The sequence below is a fragment of the Oreochromis aureus genome, linkage group 1, assembly GCF_013358895.1.
Source record: "Oreochromis aureus strain Israel breed Guangdong linkage group 1, ZZ_aureus, whole genome shotgun sequence".
Classification (NCBI taxonomy): Eukaryota; Metazoa; Chordata; class Actinopteri; order Cichliformes; family Cichlidae; genus Oreochromis; species Oreochromis aureus.
The window spans coordinates 16009282-16035818 of record NC_052942.1 but is presented as its reverse complement, the minus strand read 5'-3'; the positions used below and the strand labels follow the sequence as shown (position 1 = coordinate 16035818).

The following is a 26537-nucleotide window of genomic DNA, read 5'->3' as shown; positions in this document are numbered from 1 at the left end:
AAAAAACGGAAAAAATTGCATTTGATGTATTCCATCCATCCAAAACAAATGAAGTCTATATTAGCATATGCAGTATGCAAGAATTAAAAACCTCCACCTTGAACAGATGTTCAGCACTTTTTCTGACAACATTTACTGTGCTGTAATATTACTTTGACTGCAGCCTCCAAATCACTGAAACCGAGATTGGGAATTAGGAGCAACAATCGGATGTTTTGACCATCTCAGACTTAAAGCACGCACCCATAGCAGTCAGTTATTTCAAACCAAGTGACCTGCGTTCATGTTTTAGATGAGATACCCAATCATTTAGATATTTATCTGTGTGCGTCAGACTGCTAGCATAACATACCTGAAGCAATGGCAGATAAACCATAAACTGTATTTTTTCATCTGCGTGTGATGGACTTCTGCTAAATGTTTCAGTGGACTGCTCGTGCTTTTGCCTTTACAAGAAAAAGACCTGTTGGATTTGTGGCCATGAGCAGTGTCAGAATCAAATCTAGCCAAGCGCAACCACACATCACACACCTTTGAGTGTTTAATTCTCTCTGCCATCTTCACAAAGAGTGAGGATGCCCCTTGCACGGAGCCTCAAACAAAATGTCTGCAGTACCAACAATAACATCAGAGCTTAGTGATTTTTCAGTCTTTAATAATTTAGCCCCGGGGCCAGTTTGGTACCTATGCCTATTTGTGACCATAGCAAACACTTTTCCAGGGGCGCTGATGGAACAACAGGCAAGGCAGGCAACTGCTTGGGGCTCCAAGCCAGTTGGGAGGGGGCCCCCAAGGACCTGACGAACTTTAAACTACAGCAGCAGCAATGTGCAGAATGTTCCCTGACAGTGGTGGAGGCCTGACCACTTAGGTCACACCTGGATCTGCTGACTCCTGCTGATCCTCTTTAGGTCTAACTTTAATAGAGTAGGTTTTTGGATCTGGAGGGCATAGAACAGCCAAGACACATAATTACCATTGGTACAATAAGACCTCTTACATTTCATTATTTTTTATTTTTTTAACTGTTGGTGTCATAAATAAGATAACAGTGATGATCACTGGTTGGTGGTGTCCCCTACAGCCCCAACAGACTCTAAAGTAGCCGCTGCACTTTCTTGACGATATCAAGCGCTCAGTCGCTAGCATCAAGTCATCCTGAAGCTCATCATGTAAATTATGGTCAGAAATGAAGGTGAACCAGAGTCCACCTCTTTCCCTAACGACTTGTAAATGGCAAGTCATTAGCTAATGAACTAATGACTCAGCTCATTGGCTAATGACACGCATTGTGTAGTCTGATTTCAACTGCAAAGGTGGTGATGGAGAAAAGCTCATCTCAAGGCTTCACAGCTACATTTCACTTACCAATGTTTGATGTCATTGCTCCATCTTTCATATACAGTCTATGGTCAGTCTGCTTTGCTAAATCCGTGTCAGGATTATTTGGGATCTTTAGAAAATGTTCTCCCCTTTAAAGTGCTCTAAAAAGTCTGACACTGTAGAATCAGCCAGCATCCGTCACTCCAGCTGGTGTAGTTTGTTAAATTATGCATGACAGAAAAGGTTGTGAACCACAGATGTGGAATAATGTGCGTGTCACTGAGTTATCAGTTCAATAAAGAGGTAATTTGCAATTTTTTAATCTTCCAGAGTTAAAAAGACATATTTTACCTGAAGTGCATTGTTGGAAATGTTCTCCTCCTCCACATTTGGGCGAGTTCACAGTCTAGCACTTAACAGTTATCAGTCATCCTGGTGAGCTGTCTGTCGTGAAATGGCATCTCGCTCCAGGCTGAAGTAATAATCACTCTTCATAAAATCTACACACAATTAAGGTACACGGGCAACAACATTCAGGGATGTTTTTCAGGAGGAAGAGGAAACGGTACCCGCACGCTGCTCAAATCAATAAATGAGAAAGTGACAGGAGGCTGAAACTTCATAAAAAGTGCCAAAAATAGCTCTCAGTGACTAAAGTAAAATGACATTTTATTGTTACATAATCGTCGGTGTAAATTCAGGCAACGGATGACTTAGAAATGCAATTACACAAAGACTGGATGATGCCAAAAAAGGAAGCATAAATGTGAGGTAAGGATGCGCAGGCCAAGGTAGTGAATGGCAACAGTTATACACAGAAATAACTGGAGTGCCCGATGAATCTAATAACAATAATAATAATTAACTCTTGAAATACACTGTACTTTTAGCTTATTTTTCCTTTGACTCACACTTACATGTGTTTTCACCATCATGATGTTGCGTGCAATCCTCCGACCGACTTATTAATATTCTGAAGGTGCAAGATGGCATCGAATCCAGTACTGCGGAATTATAGAAGCTGTCATGCTGACTAGCTTTGCAGAAGATGTTTATGTTGGTCCTGATAATGTGATTAATATTTACCATAAACCCACCACACAAACATCCAAAGCACATCAAAGCGCTACCTGCCAGCTACATTTTGCCGAACAGTGTTGACGCGATCACAAGCAGAGTTGGCGGATTATATATTTTTAAATTGTTTCATTATTTTAATGTAAAGTAAAGAAAATCCACTGCAAATTATTAACAGCATGTGCTGTCTGTTAGGTGTACCTGCTGATGTGTCGTGTGAGCTTTCCGGATAAAGAGCTCTTTGAGCGGGTGCTTCCGGTGCTAAATGTGGCACTGGCGTCTCTGCACCCACTGGCTGATGAGCAAATGTTCAGAGCACTGAACGCAGGCAGTGTCAAGGGGGAGCTGGAGTGGAAGGACTTCCAGCAGAGATTAGACAGCCTGGCTGGGTTCATGGTAAGATTGTTGATATGGTGGCGTGACGGCGTCCGTAATGAGTCAAACTTTTGTCTGCTTTGAATAATGTGTGAATAAAATGCAGTGACATCTAAGAAGATCTGGATGGACGCTAAGGGACTCGTTTAAGAAAGGTAACTGCCATTTGTGTTCGTAGGTGAGACGCAGAGACGGCACACGGATGCTGTGTCATCCCTCCTTCAGAGAGTGGTTGGTTTGGCGAGCTGATGGAGAAAGCAGCGATTTTCTCTGTGACCCCAGGTGAGACTAAAAAGGTCGTGCAGCAGAGGATTCTTAAGATTCATATATAATAAATCAGTTTAAAATAAAAGAAAATACAGCGCTATGGAAAAGTTAATTGCCTCCTTCCTGACTTCTTTTTTTGTCACACTTGCATTTTGAAACAAATTTTATTATCAGACAACCTGAGTAAATACAAAATGCAGTTTTTAAATTATGATTTATTTTATTAAGTGGAAAAAAAAACTATCCAAACCTACCTGACCATATGTGAAAAAGTAATTTTCCCTCTTGTTAAATCATGGATTAACTGTAATTACCCACATTTTGTAGAAAACTGAATTAAATTTCCCTAGCCACACCCAGGCCTGATTACTGGAAGACCTGTTGAATCGAGAAATCACTTAAATAGAACCTTTATGACAAAATGAAGCAGGTTAAAAGCAACATGTCCATGCCACAATCTCACAAAATAGCTGAGAAACAAAATCCCAGATCTCTTGTCAGTCTGGAAACGGGTTACAAAGTCGTTTCTAAGGCTTTGGGACTCCAGTGAACCACAGTGAGAGCCATTATCCACAAATGGAGAAAAATTGGAACAGTGCTGAATTTAAAATCATTTAAAAATTGCATTTTGTATTTCCTTGGGTTATTTTTGCTTATAATAAAATTTGTTTGATGATCTGAAACATGTAAGTGGGATAAATATGCAAAAAAATAACAAATCAGGAAGGGGCAAATGCTTTCTCACAGCACCGTAGATTTCTTCGATTAGAACTTTTGGTAATGTATCCTGTTTCTGATTTGTAAATCGCACAGGAGCGGCCACGCTCTCCTGGCATTCATGTTCTCCAGACAGGAGGGAAAGCTCAACAGGCAGCAGACTATGGAACTGGGGCACCACATCCTCAAGGCTCACATATTCAAGGTAATAGGAAATGTGATACTATGTATATAACTTGTTAAGTAGGTTTATGAGCGTAACTGATGATTCCCAAAAGCTTCACATAAACAAGGTCCCATACTTTACTGTGTTTAGCTGCATGGAAACACATGAGTAAGAGTGAACCCAGGTTCCTACTGTCACCCACGCACATTAGCACTACTCATAAACATAAACACCAACAGTGAATATTGAACTGTTTTATGTGTGTGAGCTGCACTCTGCTGCGTTATCCCGAGGGGCGATTCGAATTCTCCATCAGAAAAAAGTTTTTAACTCTCTGCATCTCTCTGCCTGCGCCTCTGTCACACACACTTACAGGGTCTGAGTAAGAAGACAGGTGTGTCCTCCAGCGTTCTGCAGGCCATGTGGGTAAACTGCAGCACCGACAGTTTGTCTGCTGCACTGGCCTCCCTGCGAAACCTATATACACCTAATATCAAGGTGACACACTGCAGTGCTCTATATTTAAATGTTCTCTTTAATTCAAACATATATTTATATATATATATATAAATATATTTTCATACAAACTTATAACTCGGAACTTCTTTTCATTTTGCAGGTGAGTCGTCTGTTAATGCTCGGTGGCGCTAGCGTGACCTGGTGTACGGAGGTGATAGGACACGCTCCCATCCTGGCTGTGCATGCCCACCTGGGTCATGTAGAGATGGTCGCTCTGCTGCTTGAAATGGGCGCTCCTGTAGATGGTACCACCGACAGCGGCATGACGCCCCTGTGTCTGGCTGCCGCCGCGGGACACGCCGACATCGTCAGCCTGCTCTGCAAGAAAGGGAGCAAGGTCAGTGTCACTTCTGTGCCGGGATGAAGACGGACAACTGCGGGCTGAGAGGGCGTAACGGGCATAATTACCGTGAATAAATCAGATTTTAATCTGTGACAGAACACTCTGCCTCTCAGTATCTCTACATCACTGATGTCCGGAACCGCTCCGGTTTTACATTCACCACAGCTCCGGGATCTATTCTAGGAGATGGATGACACAGGGTATATTGGGCTGATCTAGGCCAGCGTATTACAGGCACTAGCCAGGGTCAGTGTTTTAAGTCCTTCTGTGTATCCCTCTGCGCCAGGTGAGCCATGCTGATAAGAGTGGCCAGTGTGCGCTGGTCCACGCCGGGCTGAAGGGTCATGTAGAAATCATCAACATCCTGCTGGGCCAGGATTGGGGAGAGGAGATTCCCACTGACCCGCAGCAGCACCACAGCGGTGAGACTGTGACCGGAAAAACACAGGCGGCACAGCAGGCAGCTACAGCGGCAGCCGGCGTGGGGCACACACAGGTATGTATCAGATCAAGGTCCCGATGACAGAAACATTTTTAAAACTGCTGAAATTCGTCTCTACATGGAACGTGGTGCCTGTCCTTGGCTGATGCAGAGGATTCATTAGATGTGGTTTGTTATTTTCTGTTCAAGGTCTGCGGGTGCTTTGCTCTGTTTTGTGTGCAGCAAGCCAGCAGTAGAGGACTGTAAATTGTGTTTTCTTGCAGGTGGTGAAAAGCTTGCTGGACTTGAAAGATGAACAGCTGGCGGTGCAGATGGACGCTCACGACTCACTCTGGGGAGAAACGGGTGCATTTCTGCTACCACTCAGATAAATTTAGCTTTCTCACCTCTTTCTGCCAATCACTGTGGTTCTAGAGTCATGCTCAAGGGCTTCGGGGTTGCATTTCGTGCACATTTCAGCTCTGTGCAGGGGACACACAATAAACTTACCTGTACGTCAGGGGGGCTGCAGGAGCTCATCGTAACAATATCCATTAGCTGCTTTTAGTTGTATGATTTATTTTTTTAAGATGCTCTGGTTGATATCAAAAAGCGGATTTGATTGTAAATCATGTTTGTTTTTTGGCATAAATGGAGCATCACATTTATCGTCAGATAATCTTATGTCCAGTTGCATTCGTAAAATCTAAAAGCAGCCGCTATTCAATTGTAATACTTTTACCTCTGTCATGGATGTGATAGTGCAGCTTGCAGAATTCTGTTAAGTCCATTTCCTGAAAGCATGTCGGACACACGGCCTGTTTCTGTGCCTACAGCACCATTATGCTATAATTGTATTACACAGTCCCCTGCAGGACCGAAGCAGCAAAAAAAAAAGGAAACACAAAGTACCCTTGTGAACATTCACCTTTGTGTGTGCACTGCTCTGGCTTTGTTTTATGTTTAGTGTTGGGATGATAGGATTAGAGTCCATTAGCAAAGGCAAAGTGGTCATTTGAGGTACATGTTAAAGTCTAATTACTGAACCAAGGATTTCCACTTGTTTGGGGAGTGAGTGATGCATATCACATTTTTCAAATCTTCTTTTTAAAGGGGACCCACTATTCTACTTTCACACTTTAACATTTTAGAAAGAAAAAAAAACACTAAAACTTTATTTATCTTTGATGTGGCATGTGACTGCAGTGGTCAGCACTGCCACTTCACAGCAGGAAGGCTGTGGGTTAGAACTGGCCTTGGCGTGTGACAAAACCACAACAATCATGAGCGAGGACTTTAGCGACCATGGGAACTCCCTTTTAACAGGAAGAAACCTCCGGCAGATCCAGGCTCCTCCACTTTCCTCCCACAGCCCAAAATATGCTTAATGGACTAATTGGTGGTTCTGAATTAGCCATAGATATGGATGAGTGAGTGTGTGGTTGCCTGTCTCTCTGTGCTGGCACTGTGACCAACCACCAAAACTGCAGGATAGGCTTCAACTCCCACACAAGAAAATGGATGGATCCAAATAAAGCTGTGTGCCTGAGAGGATCATATTAAGGATATCCCCACTCCCCCAGTGAAATCATAGATAGCCTAGGTAGGCAAAAACTGAATCCTGAGCTTTCAGCCCATAACTTAAAATCTTTGCCATGTTTAACACGAGCATCCACAATTGTAACAGTGCAGAAAATAAAGCAAATCTCAATAGGTCCCCTTTAAGAAGAATATTTTCACCTGTTCACTTCAGTTTGTATTGAAAACAGCAGCTCCACTGATCCCGCTGCTCCATTGTGCAGCTCCACAAATTCGTCTTAAACAAAGGCAGCTGCACAGCGGGGGGGGGGTTTTGTTGTTTTTTTTCTTTGACTCATATGGCAATAACTCCTCCTTAAACACAGTGTTATATAATAGATTTGTCCACTGAAGCATGTGGACACATTAAACAGAATGTCATTTATCAAGGGTACTTGGAGAATATACCAGTACAGCATCAATACCATGCCTCCATCCCCAGCAGCTCAATTAGCTGAGGGACTTGCATACTGGGGAGGAAAAAAATGGTCAGTGCCCACAGTTTGTCAGAATAACACTGGCTGATTAGGGTGGGGTGCAGATTGTTTGGTGTGTAAGTCATCATTAGAAATAACTGTGTGCTGCTTGCTTCTTTTTAATCCATTGTGTAACAGAAAGAGTGTTTCTCAGATATCTACATTTAAAAGCAGAAAAGTGTTAGAATCATACAGATTATGGAAATAACAGGCCTCTTTTTTTGTCTCCTTTCTGTTTCTCACTTCGGCTTCTACTTCTCTCCTAAATGTGTCAATTACATATTCTTCTCTTCGCCTCCTCATCTCTATGCCGACCCTCTGTCAGTGCTGAGTGCAGCAGCAGGGAGAGGGAGGCTCGAGATGTGTGCGTTCCTCCTGGAGCGGGGGGCAGGGCTCGAGGAAGCAAACCGCAGAGGAATGGTCCCTCTGCTTAGTGCTACCAAACATGGACACACACAGGTGAGGAGGTTCTTCTCCTTACCAGTTTGTCTACTATTTTTTCAATTTTTAAAATTATTTATTTTTTGGATAACTCCCCTCACTTTCCCAGGTTGCCGAGCTGCTACTGAAGCAAGGTGCAGACATCAACGCCATTGATAAGCAGGGACGCTCTGCGCTGATACTGGCCGCCTCTGAGGGCCACGCAAGCACGGTTGAACTCCTGCTGTCAAAGGGTGAGAGTAAGCACCTTTCACAGTGAGATCCAAGTTTGTTTGAAGTGTATATATGAACTGGAGAGCAATACTTTTATTGTTTGTGGTCCCAGGTGCTTCTCTGTCCTCTGCTGATCAGGAGGGGCTGACTGCACTTAGCTGGGCCTGCATGAAGGGCCAGAAAGGTGCAGTGCAGGTTCTGGTGGAGGCAGGAGCTGACCTGAACCATCCAGACAGACAGGGGCGGACTCCGCTTGACCTAGCTGCCCTTAACGGGGATGCAGATACAGTGGGTTTAATGCTTATTGACAATATTCTGCAAAACATACAATTAAAAGATGATTAGCAACACACAACACATAATTGCAATAAATTGTAGATAAATGTCACAATTACTATAATAACCATAACAATCTTCATGCGGCGCTCTGCACAGGACCTCAAATTTCCACCACAGTTCATGCAGTCAGCCTTCAATCCAAGCATTGTGGCTTTGATTTGTTCCGCTGATGAGCAGGAGAGTAATCAAAGACTTTGATAATCAACAGTTTTCCAAAGTCAGCAGCAGAGAGCCCGTCTGCTAATTTAGTGAGGCTTACAGCTCATAATCAATGAGACTATTTAAAAATCAGCATTTCATCGCAGAAGTAATTAATTTAAATATAAATATGTTAATATTTTTCAATGAATGTTCAGGTGCATTGCCTGGTGGAAAATGGAGCGGTGCTGGAGAGAGCTGACAACAGTTCCAGAGGTTCAGATCGAGCGACTGGCTGCCAGAACCCAGCGCTGGTGGCGTCACTGCTTAAGAAAGGATCCAAAATGGGTATGAACCCTTTTTTTTGTTTAAACTTTAGCAGGCCTGCAGTAATCAACGTCTTTGATTTCAGGAGGAGACACAAAGAAATGTTTAATAAGTGTGCAAAGTAAATGGTTTGCAAACCACAGTTTTCAAGCTCATACGCAGCCCTGCATTATATTGCAGATGTATTATATGAAAAGTAAAGCTGCATAAGTATTGCTTAAACTACACAAAGGTAATCATGTGATAAAAATTTGTGGGAAAAAAAACTATTTTAACTTATTATTTAATTAATTAGTTAAAATCCTACTAGTAAGTAGTAAGTAGTTTACTACTTCAGAGATTATATATTCAAATATATTTAAAGAACCTAAATCTAAATTAAATTTGCACATTTGAATTGATGCTTTTCAGAATCATGACTTGATATTATTGTATTATTATTATTATTATTATTGATTTGTTAATGCATATGTCTCTTTATTGTTGCAGCTGTTGGTAGTTTAATTACTTATATGTTGCTCACTAGTTTAAACTGTAACAATGTAATTACTTTGCAAAATAATAAGCAAGTAAAGCTTAGTATGGAGTAAAAAACATAATGATTGGACTCAAAATGTAGTGGAGTAAAAGCAGTATAGCATAGAAATATTTCAATATTGTACAAGTACATTAAACCTGAATAAAATCATAAACAATCATATTTCAGGGGGGCTGGTGCAATCTCCTTTTGAGGGAGCGATTTAATCGCAGAGGTTCACTTACCTAGTATAGTCTATACTGTAAATGTTTTGCACTGTATTCAATGAAAACACGAAAAGCACAACTTTATATGTGTTTGCTTTGTTAGGAGCAAGGCAGTGAAGATGCAAAGGTACCCATAGCGTTCCAGACTTTACCCATTCATCATCGTCTTTCTCTTCTCCTGTCACTGAAGTCTGCCACACTGATTGATTACAGGCTCCTGATTCAGTTTCACGTCTGCGTCTCAAGCAGTCTTACACCCCTGAAGGGTCAAAATTGAAAGAGGTTTGAACCAAAACAGAAAGTGGGGTTATCTGAGTAACGACTTCAAACGCAAGTTGTTTCTTTTTCCTGTGGGATTAACCTTGATATCATGTCTTTAGACTGTGACCCACACAGGCATGGAGGAAACACGCAAACCTCACACCTAAAAGGTCAACACCGACCAGGCCTTCTTGCTGTCCTGAAACTAAAGAATAAAATACATTTTTCTGCGTCTTTGAGGAATAAGCAATCAGGAAAAAAAAAAAAAAACTAAAAGAAATTCAATAAGCACAAACAAACGTTGTGTTATTGTAATAAGAAGAGCATTTGGAGTAGAAAGAATATTGCACGATCATCAGGATCCCTTAAATCAGTTCAATTTATTTTATGTCTGAACCGCATTTGTCTCAAGGCAATGTGGCGTGCCCTGACTTATTACTTTTTCGAGAAGAGCTACTTCATTCAAAAGGGAATTATTTATTAGTCCCACACATTAGGAAAAAAATGTGAGATTTCCTTCCAAACAGTTATGAATGAAGTAAACGAGAACCAAAAAGGCTGTGATATGACACAAACACCCGACAGGATGGCAGTGCTTCAGAGGAAGAGGTAACTCCTCCTACATGGTCCTAACCTAGTCACTTAGTTGAGGTTTTTTTTTTTTTTTTTTTAAGCAATGTATGAAGACCAGGCCCCAGATCCAGTTGCCATGACAACTTTGCTCCCATCATTGCTCCTCTTCAAAACTAATTATTGTACAACAATTTTTCTTCGCTAATTGCAGCACGACGTCTAACATAGCATAAAGTTGAATCGACGCGTCTCAGGCTAAGCCCATCACTCAAAGTTTGCTCGTATTCGCCTTAAACCAATCAATGGCTCTTTACGGCTAGATTTGATTACTGCCACACACGAGCAGTTTTACATCCACTTGTCTAACTCCCTTCTCACCTCTCTCTCTCTCTCTCCATCCCTGGTTGCTCCCCGTTGTCAAACAAAAGGCTACAGAACAGCTCCGCACGATCGATCAGGTAGCCGACATATGTGACATATTTAACATCGAAAGAACAAGAGATAGGGTGGGGCAGGATAATACAAAAAGTTTTTGTACCCCTCCATCAGGTCATGCTACGTGGGCTATGGCTTCCTCCAAACCAGACATTCTCCTCATCCTGCTGCAGAAGCTGATGGAGGAAGGGAACTTACTTTACAAGGTGCGGTATGGCGAATGTTACATGTTACATGTGGTGAGAAAACGATTAGTTGTCAGTAACCCCCTCTGAGTTTTTCTTATCTTTCACAGAAGGGACGTATGAAGGAAGCAGGCCAGCGTTACCAGTATGCCCTAAGGAAGCTACCACGTGAGGGGCAAGGAGAGGAGCTGAAAGGCTTGAAAGACCTGCGGGTCTCCCTCTATCTAAACCTTTCACGGTGCCGCAGGAAAACCAACGTAAGACTCACAGCTGTACCAAATCACTCCTGCACTATTTAACATCGGCAGGTTTATTGGACACCTAGGGAATGTCAGTTAGGGCGGCCGAGGCAAGATACACGGTTTCCCAAGATGTATTATTTATCCATATCAACATAAAAAGTACATGTCTCCGCTGGTATAGCGCAATGTAAAAATATAGCTGGTTTTCAGATCTAATTTCAGGCCTCCCTGGTAAACAGAATGTACTTGTAAGACCTGGAAGCAGGTGGTGACATAATGAATAACTGTGTGCCGTTAGTGCGGAGATAGATGTGTGTGTGGCCCGCAGCCAGGGCTGGAACCCACCCTGGTGATGACAGACGTCCTAACAGACTGTGTAAAAATGCCATCCTTAGGGTCAGTGTGGCCGATGAATAATGGAGCAGATAATGTGATGTGATAAGGTCACTCTCTCTGGCAGGCTGAGTCCACTCTCTTTCCTTCTGCGTGGCTCTGCAGGGGGTTTATTTACAGTGGCCGCACTAACGCGCTGGCTAAAATCCACATATTACAGCTGAACGCAGGCAGTAGGGGCCAGCAGGGAGACTACATGATACCGTCATTAAACATTCAACAGCGACGCTCACAATCTCACATTCAAGGCTGTCGTTTTGACCTCACTCTGAAGGACAGAATCACAGTGTGTTGGTGTCATTAAATATTCACCTGAGAGTGATGATGGGAGCAGTAAAAACCAGCAGGAAAGGCAAGCCGCTCTCCTTCTGCTCCTGGTCAATAAAAATGATTGCAGCGCGAGTTCTGTTTCATTAAACAGGCTTTGATCCTCAGCTCCATATAATGAAGCGGCAAACAAACAGTATTTTTCTTTTTTTATTCGTGAAATGGCCTCAAATTATTTCTGCAGAGCCAACACTCTCCAGGCTAGGCACTTAGAAACGCAGCTGATCATACAGTGGGGTTTATTTGTTGCTGCACGTCACAGCGTCACATTTAATTTGAAATACAAACAGCGCGTGTCACTAAATGCATTTTTCTGCAGGATTTTGGCATAGCTGAGGAGTTTGCAACAAAAGCCCTGGAACTGAAACCAAGGTCTTATGAAGCCTTTTACGCCAGAGCCCGGGCCAAGAGGAGTAGCAGGTACAACAGTATTCAAGTATATTTCGAGCCGAATCCTTTTGCTTAGAGGAAATTCTTGCGAGAAAAGGGCCGCGTCCTCTCTGTATTTTTAAAAAGTTCCTTTTGTTCGTTTTCTCGGTCCTCCCCAGGCAGTTTGCTGCAGCGCTGGCAGATCTCCACGAAGCAGCACGACTCTGCCCGTCCAACCGGGAGATCCGACGCCTGCTGGCACGAGTAGAGGAGGAATGTAAGCATCATCAGAAGCTTTCCAGCAACAACTCGGCACAGGGTTACAACAGGGACCCTCACACCCACCATCATCAAGCCACAGAGGAGGAAATGGATGTCTTTTCACAGGGAAGTCTGGAAAGGCACATCCCAGCAGAGCAGCCCGATGCGGAGAAGGAAGAAGAAAAGGAGGATGGTGAGGAGGTGAGCCTGCAGTGTGGGAAAAGTCCTGAATTTTGGCCTCTGAATCCATACGCTCCGAACAGGACTCTCCCCGGAGCTGTGGCCTTTGGATTAGGAGATCAGTCGCCGAGCTTTCATCAAGAGGAATATGTACAGAACCAGCTGTTTGTGGACATGCCCGAGCCAGTTCCGGCTGTTAACAGGCAACTCCAGAGCCAGGGCAGCAGGACTCATCACCAGTGCCACTCCCTCCAGTCAGGGAGCAGAATTGGGGGCAGGCCTCTGTCTCTGTGCGGTCCTTCTAGTCCTTTGCCAGGTAGACACATCTCCACCTCTCTGAGGCCTGCACCTGTTATGGGTATCGACATCGGCCCTGGATCCTGTGAACACTCTGGGCTCAGTCCTACTGAGCACTATCACCCTATGTCCCCCAACAGCTCCTCCCCACCTGGACCTCTGCAGATGTACCAGCCGCGCTCCTCCAGCTTCTCCAGGGGCTCTGACAGGCTCTCTACCCACTGTGTGGCTCTGGATGGCCTAGCGCTCGCTTTAGGTGCTGGTATGGAGGTTAGGCGGGAGGGTGGTGGAGCAGGCACAACAGGCTCAAGGGGCTCCAGCTCCAGTCAGGCCTCCAGTGGGAACCTGTCAGATGGGGGCAGGCAGCAGGCACCAGATGCCCCGTGCCCCATCAAGAGCAGCGGTAGCTTCAAGACAAAACCTGAGTTAAAGCCCCGGCCCTTTATGGGGGTCATGGACAAAGCGGTGCGAGTCAGCCAGCAGGCCTCTGGCCTGAGCCGGCAGGGAGGAGGGGTGGAGAGCTTCAGCATGTCCGTGATGGAGTTCCAAGGGCTGAACAATGAGTTCAAACACGCATCATTCCAGGAGCAGCACTCTGTGAGCCAGAGCAACAGCCAGCAGCAGGGCCGTGAGTTTGGAGACCGGCTGCACCAGCGAGAGGGCAGAGGTACCACATCCTCCCAGCTACGCTTCCCCGAGGGGAGGCACAGACAGGCGAGCCTGACGAGAGACAACCCAGCCCTGCACATGGCTCCCATAAAGCCCAAACGCTCTTTTATAGAATCCAACGTCTGAGCGTAGTTTCTCAAAGCACAGGAGCAGGCTGGTTTTTGCAACAAGCTATGTCCCACATTAGGTAGCAAGGGAGACGGGCGTGAGAGCGGCTCCCTTCCCTGAGCCTGTTTTGTAGATTTATGCTGCTGCACTGCATTTACAATCTAGAACCAGTGTTCAACTCAGGCTACTACGCTTTTGCTTACATGTATACAGGTAGTGTATTCAAGAAGACCAGACATACCTTAAGTAGGGATTTAAAATAAAAAAAAGAGTAGTCTATTGTCTCAACTTTTAATTCATAATATCAAATATAGAAAACTGAGAAAGCTTTGTGCACGAATATACGAAACCTCACGCTGTTTGTTGCAGGATATGACCATTTCTATTGTGAAGTGTCTTTTAAAAAACATTTATATTTGTACGGTGTACACTATATTTGCAGATTATCTATTTCCCTGTAAGTGGTTATCTGTTAGCATTACAGGCTTCAGAACGGATTACTTCGTGTACCCGAGATCCTTTTTCTTGGTGCATTTGACTAGAAAAACAAGCAAAAAAAAGGCATTGTACATGACATTGTTGGACAGCTTCTTGTCATAATCTTACAAGTGACTGCTTCAGTATTCACAGTAAATGTTATTTATTTTTGCATAGCAGAGAAAATATTCATATGAAGTGTTTATTGGTTTATTTAGACTTGAGAAAGAGCTTTTACAGAGTGTGGGATAAAGAGAGAAAACAGAAACTTAAGACTTAATATATGTTCATAGTTGTCATATACACTTTTCAGAGTCATACTATGGATTACAGAATATTACCACATTATTATTGTGGTATAATAAAATATTCATGGTTGACTACATTTCTACAGCTCATTCTTTCATTTTACTCCATAAAATGTTGCTTAAAGCTTTGCAGTGTGCGGGAGGGAGAAAGGCCTTTCACATAACTCGCCTAAATTGATATTAAAACGAGCCTTTTTTAAGTAAACTTCCTTGTTTAAAACTGTGGATGTTACGTTTTCATATAAACCAAGAATGAGGGAACATTTTTGCTTCATAAACTGCAGCAACTGGTGCTGTTAAAAAAGAGGGAGGGATGCCCCAACTTTACCTTTTCCAAGCATCAAAGTTTAAAGACATGCTCACATCATATGGTTTTAATGATTTGAAATTGTTCTGAAATGATAAACAGCATCCTTTTTTGGAAAACGGTTGTAATAAACATCCATATAAAACACGGACTATCTTTCTCCAGTCTGGACTTGAGCATTTCGGGTCTCACCATCTTGGCTTTTTTGAACCTCAATTTCTTGTGTGAGGAGTGGAAATGAGTTAGAAACTGACAAATACCACACATAAGCATCATCCTGTATTCAGCAAGACTTTAAACTAGTGACTGAGTTCATAAAGTCATCAGGAAGATGTTTACTGAGCCCATAAACGAAGAGAGCAGAAGGATAGATTTCTAACAGGCTTCTTATGAATTTCGCTTCTTTGTGCAACCAGAGCAGTCGCCCCCTGCTGGCTAATGGAAAGAATGCAGGTGAAAGGCACTTCCACATTGGCATCGCTGTTCCAACAAAGCAGCTATGTTCATCTTTTACACACAGCCTAAGGTAATCAACAAGGTTACAGCAATCTAAATAAAATACACTGTAGATTCTTCTCATCTACAGTTAGTGCAAATAGTGTTTTTCACCTTCAATTACACACTCATCAGGAGACTCTCTAATCTCAAAGGGCTGTTATTACTGCCAGTCCTACATCCTTTTACTTACCTTCACCTTGTTTATCTGTGTTAACAAGATCTTTATTTGTATATATATATACATATATATCAATAATGCTAATCAGTTTAACATAATAACAAAATAGCCACCTATTTGTAAAGTGAGGTTAGGGGAATCATTAAAAGCAATGCAGGCAAATAGTTTTCCCCATTCTTCAATGATCAGAAATCAAAGCAGGGATTTCACAGGAAGGACCAAATATAATCCTAAATATGAGGAAACTGAAAACATAATCCAGCCTAAAAGTGACATATTTGCTGCAGCCAAAACCAGTTGAATTTGAGTGAATAGCTAAGTGCATTCTTCAAAACTCTGGATGCTCATGCTGGTCTTTTCTCCCCTCTGTGTGATAGCAGGCAGCTGATTGTTGATTCGGGTTGGTCGTTTAAAATCTGGCTAACTATCAGGCACACCTTTTCCTGAAACCGTGCTGTGGGCATTTATCTGAGCACTGAGTTCTGCTTCTCTACACTTTAGTGAAAAATCATTAGCACGCCAGCTCAGAGGTCCACGGATGTCTAGTGGCTGGTCTTCCAGCGACCAATAGCCATCTTCAGGGTGTGGTTAGGGGTGAGCAGAGTCGTCAGCAAGGGGAGGTTGGTCATGGGGCTGGAGCGGTTTTTGGTACTAATCCAGCTCTCAATGGCCTCTTTTTCATACGAGTAGCCATCTGTTTGGAGTAGAAAAAACTGTGTAAACACCACAAACAAGCACAAAGTAATGATGAAACACACGATCGATGATCTCAGCTCACCGGCAGCAATAACCGGCTCCTTCATCAGTTCTCTGGTGATTGGACACAGGAACTCATCGGGAATGCCTAAACACACTGAATCACTCTTCAGCTCCTCAACCTTCCTCAGGAGTTTACTGCGCAGGCCGACTGACTCTACAGACACACATCAGCCACAGAACAGAGGCACATAAAGACTCGGTGTGCACTGATTCAAAGAAAGAAAAACAAAAAGGAAAAGGAAAATAGCTGAGCATCAAGTGGAACAACCTGAACTGACCCAAACACTGACAATAATATCGACACGATGAAGCCTCTGAGCATTTGTTATTCGTGTCTTAGCACTTTGCGCTCTCGGATGACAAATGTGAGCGTGGGTGAAAGTGAGCGTGGCGGGACCAGACCATGTCTGCTGTCTGTCCAATAATTCAAAGATAAATCCTCTTAGACAATAATTCTGATGGCAAAAGAACCAAACGGGACAGGTTTAAAAAAAATAAAGAAAAGAGAAAAAAAAAAAAAAAAAAAAGATAAATACTCAGCAGCTACCCAGGGGCCAATTTTACTTTGAAAATAAAAAGAAATCATCACGCAGAAATTATAGTTTACAAATAAACAATCTCATAAACAATGCCTTAACTGCAAATGAACACAAAAGACTGATTGATTTCACTCTCAGCTTTGAAAAACGCGCCGGGGCGCTCCGTTTCTGTCTCTCTCTGTTATTGTAGCGGATAAAACAGACTACACTCTTCTCCAAGTTAGTTCTGGTTACAAGCAAGGTGGGATTCACGCGGCGTTACTAAAAACAGAACAATGGGAACGCGAGCTGCCACGGCGAGGAGTGATTGACAGCGACTGTGGGATGAAAATGACGGCACGGCAATGCAACAAACATTTGCTGACAACTACGTGACGAACACAGGCCTAGCTGGTAGACTGACATCGACAACATAACGCTCCGACTTTGCCGAGCGGTTTCACCTGATGGTGAAAAAGGGGGAGGAAAAAAAACAAAAGTAACAACTAAAAATAATACATTCAGACAGACTTGGAAATAACCAATAGGGCTTAGGTATAAATCCACTTTATACCTTATGGGGAATTCTGTTTTGATGATTGGGTTATGTAACTGATGAACCGCTCCAGATTAAACGTCCGAACCGCTAAGGTCCCTAAAGCTTAGTGGTTTCCCAGTGCAGCCTAATATTACATAATCTTGCTGAGTAAACCCCCCACCCGCATCAGCACCCATTCCTTCACCCTTACTTTGATTTAATATGCCATCTTTTATCCATGTAAATAGGTGCAAAAATCCTAATCCGCACGCGGCCGTGCTCATTCTCACAAGAGACCCGGCGTGTAATGCTCATAAGACTGGGCTTTTATCCTTCTGTTCTGGACAAAAAGGAAAGCATTAGGACTGTGGGGAAAGGAGGGAGAGGGGAAACGGCGCCGCTCTCGCTGAGCAGCGTGTGATGCTCGTCTTCCTCACCGACGTGCAGCTCTGACGCCAGTGTTTCCTTGGTGAGGCTGAGCAGCTCTGTCCCATCTATGTTATTGCCCTTAAATCTGTCCACCAATCCCTCGAGGCCTTCCTCCAGCAGCCACTGTGACACATCGTCCTCCGACCAATCGCTGACCAGCAGCTTCGATCGGCCTCCCGAGGCTCTCCCTGAGAGGGTGAGTCAAAGCAAGACGGTCAGTCCTAGACAGCTTTTGAAAAATGGACACATATTCTCCATGCAAGGTGAACCTGGAGTCCGGCTGACTGCTTATTGATCGTGAGGCTGTGGGTGTTACAGCGATATAAATAAATGTTTGAAAGATTAATGTGAAACCAAACGTGAATAGTATGATTAGGACAAAAACGATCGCAGGCTTTCGTGCACATTTTGTCTCAGGACTGGAATATTTTTGTATAGAATATCTGCAACACATAATACAGTAAAGCACATTTTCTGTCTTCTCACCTTTGATTGAAGTCTGAGCAGATTCTTCTGCAAGACAAACAAAAGAAAGAAAAAGAACCGTAAACATGAGAAATGCAATGAAATCTTTGGGCCAACTGCAAACACGTGAGAGTGGCGAGTGATCGAGGAAACGAGGGCGACCGTGAAACCAACATCTGTGCCCTTCTCTAGGAGACGAAGCTGCTTTAACATGTAAAATCTTAACACACACAAAAAGAGCCAATGATGCTCTCGAGCTGTAACACCGTCATTAAAGGTTATACTGATTCGTACTCAACAGAGATTATATAGGTTATAAGGTCTTTAAAAAATCCTCTGTTTTTCAGAGCTGGCAAAAAAGGAGCAATAAAAGCTGGCCTGTTACTGCTGAGTGTTGCTTGCTGTTGTACTCAGTCTGCTGTTGTTGTTGTTAAAGTGACATAAAAAATGTGTCCAAACAAGAAAAAACAAAAAAGATAAAAAGAAAACCAACCAGGCAACAGCTTCCCGCCTTTCCGTTGGACGGGGAGGAGCAGTAAGGGAGAAAGACAAAAACAGATTACAGGAACATTTTTACAACTCATCAAAACATAGATGTGGCTCTTCTAAAGTGATGCATGTGGGTTTTTTCCCTCCCTACCGTTTCCACTGCAACCATCTTCCAGCCTCCAGATGTTTACGGTCTTATCCATAGATCCTGTAGCAATCAGCGGTGAAGTCGGAGAGAAGGCGCACGCTGTCACATACCTGCAGCAGAGGACAACCACCTGAACGCTGCTTCTATTAACAATACAGGTATAATTTCTCTATATGATAATAATAACAGATTGACAGAGAAAGGTGTCCAAGCAAACAGCTTATGCATGATTCACCGACAACAATTATGCCAATAACACAATCACATCGATGTCAATGGGCGGTATGACATTTTCAAGATCAATGCAATCATTTCCAAGAATCATACACAAACGTAATGATTACTTTGGATTTCAAATTACTCCAACAGCTTGATAATGTTTTTTATTTTCTACTGCTTTTTTAAATTAAATTATATTACCTACACATACTACTATGCATTGTGAATTTCCTTCACGATTATTAAAGGTTTACATTATTTTGCAGTATATGCAAAAAGAAAAATAAGATGTTGAGCGAACCTTTGTTATAAAAGCGCACAAACAGAGTATTAAAATCAATAATTCAGAAGTCAAAGTGGAAAGAACCACATCTCAGTCCTGCTAAGCAGCTCGATGACTTAAAGGGAATCTTTGATGCCAGCTTCCAACTGCATGTTTTTTTTCAATACCTGGACTTGCCTAGAGTAGCTTTGCATGATTCACAGTTCAGAATAATCCGGATTAATCTGGGGCTTGGTGCACTGTCTGAAACAAACCGTATTAGCTCCTTTTCTATCACTATAAGGCAACTTTCTTCTGAATGTCTGCTTGGTGGAGGAGCTTGATAAGAGATCTGTCATGAGAGCTGTCATAAGAAACGGCTGTCCCTCCCTGAGCCTGGTTCTGCTAGAGAAAGTGACAAAGGTTTCTTCCTGTTAAAATTGAGGTTTTTCCTTCTTACTGTTGCCACGGTGCTTTCTCATAGGGGGTTGTGTACTTGTTGGGGTTTCTTTTCTTTACTTTACAATATAAAGCACCTTGGTGACTGTTGTTGTGATTTGGCCCTCTATTAAGGAAAATGCTCTCTGTCCTTATGCAAAAGCAAAGAGTAGGAAAAAGAAACCTCTCTGAAATTGAGTGATTAGGCTGAAGCCTAGTTTGAGCTGACAGGGATTACTTGTACACACCCTTGCCTCATTATCTGGAACTTTGATTCTTTAATATGAGCATCGACTTTTCTAACAGGAAACAAGACAAAGCATAATAGGTCTGCTTGAAGCTTTAAAACTGCAGTTGTTTCCTAGATGGCCCAAAGTTTTTTAAATTCTGGCTTGATGCTACATATGTCACAGTGATAAAAATGCTCTCCATCAGGACCAATTCAGTGAAGGCTTACCACGCTGAAAGCTGCACTGAGCATCTCAATAAGGATTAAAATCAAATTCTCAGTGGATTCAGTAAAGTCAAGGCAGCGTTAATGAGTCCAATCTCTCTCGAACCTAAGCTGGATTGCTGAGAAATGATGATCCACAAAAGCTAGCTGGCTTCACACAAATATCTCTACGATTAAAAGAGCTGAAAGAGAGGCACGCACTAACCCGACCTAAGACACTCTCACAATGTTGTATCATCAGTTTGTCTAACTCAAAGCAGTTTCCTGAAGACATTTTGTCAAGTACTGAAAAAACTTCTTCCCCATTTATCCACTTTTCCTCAACTTGCCGCTTGCTTCCTCTTCAGTTAGTGATTTTCCAAAACGACTTTCTTTCGGCCCGCTGAAAGGAGTCTGCTGCCTTTCAGACACAGGTGGCTGGATGGACGTATAAATAGCATGCAAGTGTGATCGTTCAGCTGTGGTTTTTGCGTGGGTGGGAGGGACAGAGTGAGAGTAGTCTTACCTTTTTCTAAAAAAACACAAGTTTAGAGACAACAATGCAACACAATTGGTTTTAATCATGTAGATGTCATGTAGTTCACATCATGGGCGGAGTTTCAGCTGTCGATTTCCCCACAAACATGGGACTTGAGTTTTGAATTTTGTGTATAATTTTATACAGACGTGTTGTCCACCAGCAGGGGTGGAGCAGGGTGGTGGCCATGGACAGACTTGACACCTGGCACAACCAGTTAGGAGGCAAAAACATACTGGAAGAAATTTAGATCCAGTACCTACTATTTCTAGTAGAATATTTTTGCAGAACCCTAGCTACGCCTAACCTTGTTTTAGTGAAAAAAAGAAAAGAAGTCTACAGTTTTTGATGTGTGTTATCTACTGATAGCCAAGAGTCACATATTCTGATTAGAGTCAACAGTGATGACTTGGAGCCCAAACACCTGTTAAAGATGTAGATTTTATAATAATTTCAAGGTTACATGAAAATATTATTATGAATCTTGCTGTCTCTACATAACTGACTGCTATGGAGAAACCGTATAGACCTCTTTCATCGCTCAGCCACACTAGAGCAAAAACAGGATGGAAACCTCTGTGCAACTAAAAAAGAAAAAGAAAATGTTGGTTGTCTGGTGACTGCACTCAACTGTTTACCGTCTGAGACTCTTTGCAAGTAGTTGTGGCAAACGTCTGGTCATCCAGAGGCTGAGTGACCAACACCCTTAACTTCTGCCTGATCACTTTTGATCATAAGGCGACTGCACAGGTCGCAGACTGACTCCAAACACTTTCGAATGAGTCCAGTTAAATTCATAAAAACAACCAGACTGCCAACACGTTGCAATCAGGCTAAATCAGTCTGTTCTGATGACCACAACTCATCTGCAACAAGTCTCTCTGCAAAAACAGCGCTATTTGCCAAGTGGTTGTATTCTGGTTATATTCCTATATAAAAGCAACATGGCTAAGTTCCATCAGTTACATCACTGTTCTGCAGCAACTACATCACTGTTTATGGAGAAATTTACAAATTTCTGCTAGGAGAAATTAAAAAGAAGAGCTCAGGTGTGCCTAAAACAACAGCGAGTAATATAGACAAAATCAATAGTGCAAAAATGATCAATTATTTTATCATTAGCTTTAACTTTAGCTATTTTAAATATTCAAAATCTTATATTGTGGCCAATTTTGTACACTTCTAGTTTCATCAGACATATCAATTTAAGAATACAGAAAGACAGAATCAAACCACGAACTGCATAGAAAAGAATTCTGCGAGGCAAGTTGGGAGAAAATTTCAGTATCGTCTTTGTGGAACAAAGTCGTGCTTATACTCAGTGTGAAAATCCAGCAAACAAAGCCTCACCACGTCAGTGAAAATCAATGTTTACCTTTCGTGCTGTTTCAGCCTGTAAAGCAAAACTGCGTTCTCCTGCAGACAATGTGAGCAAAAAACAAAACATGAGCTCTCTGTATTCAATCCAGACGGATATATTTTAAAATACAATTTAAGCTAATGCCGCTTGGTAAATCATAATAAGAGGAGAAGTGCTTACAGCATCATAAATTGTGACTGTTTTGTCCACAGAGCTGAAAGACATAAAAATATGAGATTAAAAAAAAAAAAAAGATTACAACCACCTAAAAAACATTTGTATTGCTTAACTGTTAAATGCAGCACAGTAGGCTGGACTCAAACTCGTGTTCACCCATTGAGAAATAGAGCAATCCATGTCTCCCTCTGGTGTTTGCTCCTGAGTACTGCACTGTTATATTTGTGCAGAGGTGGCCTACTTACACATCCAGGAAAACAATCTATATTTCAAAGCAGACTCTTGATCTCAAATAGATCAAGACACGGATGCTGAGGTATTTCACATCAAGCGAGGGGTGTCAAATATAGATTTAGCTTGAAACTGTGAGGGAATCAGGCTGACTAGAAATCGTGTAAATGTACTGCATGTTTTAGCCCATCAAATACACTTTGAGTACGGTTTATATGGCAGCTACTCTCAAAGTGTACCAGATTTAATTAATCTTATTATTTTGAGAGAGTGGTGCATTAAGCCAACTCCAAAATCATAAAATAAGTCCTCGAAATCATTTAATATGCAATAATTTACCAAAGTAAAGAAGAGCATGTATTATTAATTTAATTATTAAACACAATTAGACACCAGATGCTTTGAAAAGTAAAGTTAAGCTCTTACCCAGACACAAGTAGCTGCCCATCTGAGGAGTACGCACAGGAAAGGACGGGAGCTGATTGGCCAGTTAACATGTGCAGGAGCTTCATCTTATAGGCTGCGGAAGATAAATCACATTTGTACAAAGATCAAAATACACAGAAGGCTGGACTGTTTTCAGTTTAAGGATTAGACGGTAACATCCAGAAATAAAGGTGGAAAGAGTCTCTTTAAGGTAAAAAGAAAGAAAGGTGGGGGAGTGAAGTAAAAACAGTTAATCTGCAGTTAATTTTAATAACAGCATAAAAAAAACTGGTAGCTCGTTTGGACTTGCAGCACCAGTGATTTGAAAAATCGTGCCTCTGGGAAATACGTACACATCAGACTCTGAACTATTGTGAGTGCACACTGAGAGGCTACAGTTTCACCACAGTGCAAGCTTCAACAGGTCACATGACAACATGATAGTCAAATTCTGCTTTAAATGGTATTACTGTGACAGCTGTTTAGCATCCATGGAGTCTGGCATGTAGGAACAGAGGACGTGATGACAAATCCAGGTTTGCAATGTTAGCTGATATGCAAAGAGGTCGTAAAAAATAACGACAGAAAGGGATCAAATGAGAGAGAGAGGGACCGCCGCACTCTACCTCCAGAGCTGAACTTGTTTATGGCCCATATCTTCAGCAGGCTGTCCTGTCCACAAGACGCCACGCGAAACTGCACAACTTGACCGCCTGAAAGACAAAAACAAAAACAATAAAATGCAAAGAAAGTCTCACTCTTTCAGAAAGAAAATTAGAAATAAACAATCAGCCCAAGTCCAAATAGAGCAGCTGTGTACTGATCACACCACCGATGACATTTTAATCAAATGGTATTGCAGTCATTTGATTTGATTTGTGTACTTTCTTGTGACTCTTCTATAAGTGATGATGGGTGTGAGCCATTGGGAAAAGACTGTTTTTGGATCTTTTGTTTTAACTAAAGCTTCTGGATTTCTAGGTTAGAGGCCTAAATGAGGACCCAATCTAACACTTGTTTGTATTTACTGTGCCGTTCTTTAACTGACCTTCAGCAAATATTTTGGCCCAAACTGGCTTTAACCTGGAAAGATGCCTGATTTCTGCATGTTTTATGTAAAACCCAACTGGTGGACTACTGAAAAGTTGAGACCACTTAGAAAACCTGTTATCTGCATTTTATTTAGTGAGTTATTTATTTATTTGTGATCAATAAAATGGTCATGTCACATCTATTATCTGTGTCTCTTTATATCTACAGGCCTTTATTCCCAGATGCTGCTGTAAAACAGCCTGATGCACAGCAACAGTCCTCACCGCTGAGGATGCTCGGAGCGAAGGTACAGCAGGAGACGCCCAGGTCGTGGGCGTTCTTCTCTGCGTGGAGCTGGTTCATGCGCAGGTCCCACAAACGCAGGTCTCCGTATGTGGAGCCGGTCATAAACATCTGACTGCAGGGGCTGAAGGAGCAGGCTACCATTGTTGTGTCATTCACTGCCCCGGTCCTTCACAAACACAACCGACAGCAGCTGCATGAGCAATTTATTTTTCACTTCAGGGCTATTATCATTGTTCCCATTTATTAACACATGAAAACTGATAGTGGCAGGAGGCCAGTGCAAACACTGGTGCAGACTCCTGTTTACATTTATATTCCAGCTCATTTTTGTCATTATAATAAAAACTACAGATCTGTATATCAACCTAAATAGTAGGCCTATTGATTAACACATACTTAGAACTGAAAAATTAAAACTTGGTCTATAAAACATGGTGAAAAGACCCACTGAAATTTCTTAATGTTAAGAAGACATCTTTAAATTTACCATCAGCTGAAAGCACAATAGCCTATAATTAACAACAATTATTTTAATTCTCAAATAATCTTCCATGTAATCTTGCTATCAAAAGTCAGAAAATTGTGAAAATGCTTGTCACGTTTTTTTTTTGTTTTGTTTTTTTGTAGGAAAGAGGCTTCATAGCATTTAAGAAACGCCAGACAGAGAAAGTTCCCTTGTTTTCCCCTTAAATAATTTACTTTCAGAGATACTCGGTTAACAATTTTACCTTCGCAGCTGTCTGGAGGGAAAATCCCAAAGAGCCAAAGTGCCATCAGATGCACCAGAAACCAAGTGGAGAGAGTCAGGAGAGAAAGCGCAGATCCTGACAGGGCTGCGGCCAGGATGCTCCAGCACAGCCTCGATCTCACCCGAGACCATAGACCAGATCACCGTGGTCGCATCTGTGGAGCACGAAGCGAGGAACTGACCACAGGCGCTGAAGCAGCAGCAGTGGACAGTGTAGCCATGACCCGTCAGCGGCGAAAAAGGCAGCTCGGAGAAATCACGGGCGTCGTATATCCTGAGTGTTTTGTCCCCAGAACATGTGGCTAAAAGCTTGGCCGCAAAGGCGCACCAGTTGACATCGTCTTGATGGTGTTGTAAAGTGCAGATAAGGGACGTCATCTGGAGAGCTGGACCTGAAGATGTCACAGATGGATTAAGAAAATAAAAAGCATAATTTATAAAAGAAAAAAAAAGTGTATTTAAAACCAAAACCACGGGATAAACAAACACATATCATACCAGTTTTGATCAGTGTCATCTTTAAATTTGACAACCCTTTTCCACCCATCAGTACTTAAACAATTAGAGAATTAACACATTATTTCACAATTATAAAATGCAACATTGGCCTTTTTTGACACTTTTTTTAACATTTCAAATACTGAAAAACCCCATTTTACATTTAGTTCCCAATCCGATGGCTTTACACATCCCATTATTATTTTATTTTAAGTTGGGCTCAATTTACTTACATTTTTGTTTCATTAAAATGGACAACAAAAAAACAACAACAGGAAAATGTGTATACTGCATACAAAGTAACATCCTCTGTCGTGTGGACAACCATGTTTTTGTTCCTAGCTCGCCTTTTACGACACAGCTGGACACACACTGAAAGTTTAAACCACCCGAACCCGTTTTCTAGCATCATCTGTAAAGCTAACAGGATGCTGCTGATGCTGTAGTGACTGTAAGATCCGAGCTAACGGCGCTTCAGAGCCGTAAAAACATCGTCCAACTTCATGTCAAAAATCAAACATTAGTCAGCCAGTCTGTGGCCAAAACTGCCTAACAAGCAAACCCAGCCTGCAAATGTTAAGAAATCTGGTTGTAATGTAACGTGTAACGTCTCCTCACCTTTCCCCGTCGAGATGTCTCTTCTCTTAGGAGTTGTTTACTTCCTCGTCAATCACCTGACCATGACGTAATGCGGCCGCGTCACCCTTTCTGTATCGTAACTTTCTGTAGACAGGACTCTAATAAGTAAAGGCCTAAAGCTTGCTTCACAGTCTTTAACGAACAGCCGTATATTAAATGTTTTATTAAAAATAAATAAATAAATAATAATGATAATAAAATATCACAAATAAAAAATAAATAAGAAGCAAAGTTTCCAATCTCACACAATGTACTTTAAATGAAAGGTTTAATCTATCTATCTACATTTTTTTTTTTTACAAAAGAAAAGTACATACGCAGTACCCAGAGGTGGTGACTTTGATATATGATG

At 42.1% G+C, this 26537-nt stretch overlaps 2 protein-coding genes across 6 annotated transcripts in view; one reads left to right on the top strand and one right to left on the bottom strand.

Moving 5' to 3' along the window:
• The window catches only part of LOC116311741 (protein TANC1-like), a 37742-nt gene extending 23121 nt beyond the window's left edge, over positions 1–14621 (top strand). Inside the window, exons 8-23 of the mRNA XM_039609148.1 lie at positions 2596–2796; positions 2954–3057; positions 3856–3964; positions 4301–4423; positions 4545–4781; positions 5074–5283; positions 5493–5574; positions 7588–7721; positions 7813–7936; positions 8029–8204; positions 8612–8741; positions 10727–10756; positions 10848–10939; positions 11029–11175; positions 12200–12300; positions 12429–14621. Of these exons, the coding sequence (XP_039465082.1) occupies positions 2596–2796; positions 2954–3057; positions 3856–3964; positions 4301–4423; positions 4545–4781; positions 5074–5283; positions 5493–5574; positions 7588–7721; positions 7813–7936; positions 8029–8204; positions 8612–8741; positions 10727–10756; positions 10848–10939; positions 11029–11175; positions 12200–12300; positions 12429–13782 (3354 nt within the window). The 3' untranslated portion in view covers positions 13783–14621. The remainder of the gene's footprint in view (positions 1–2595; positions 2797–2953; positions 3058–3855; positions 3965–4300; positions 4424–4544; positions 4782–5073; positions 5284–5492; positions 5575–7587; positions 7722–7812; positions 7937–8028; positions 8205–8611; positions 8742–10726; positions 10757–10847; positions 10940–11028; positions 11176–12199; positions 12301–12428) is intronic.
• Positions 14438–26287, bottom strand: wdsub1 (WD repeat, sterile alpha motif and U-box domain containing 1). Of its 5 annotated transcripts, none has more exons than XM_031728916.2 (13): positions 26165–26287; positions 25029–25440; positions 24279–24466; positions 23589–23675; positions 22963–23056; positions 22309–22342; positions 22144–22184; positions 18882–18988; positions 18735–18752; positions 18263–18289; positions 17785–17964; positions 16311–16445; positions 14438–16226 (listed from the first exon to the last, which is right to left on the bottom strand). In XM_031728916.2, the coding sequence occupies exons 2-13, from the start codon at positions 25424–25426 to the stop codon at positions 16075–16077; spliced, it is 1461 nt and encodes a 486-aa protein (XP_031584776.1). In that variant the 5' UTR covers positions 25427–25440; positions 26165–26287; the 3' UTR covers positions 14438–16074. The 5 variants fall into 5 exon arrangements, 4 of the variants coding, with proteins under 4 accessions (XP_031584776.1, XP_031584777.1, XP_039465098.1 ...); XR_005612112.1 differs by having other exon boundaries at positions 16085–16226; positions 16311–16497; XM_031728917.2 differs by lacking the exon at positions 18735–18752.
• Between the last annotated feature and the right edge of the window lie 250 nt (positions 26288–26537).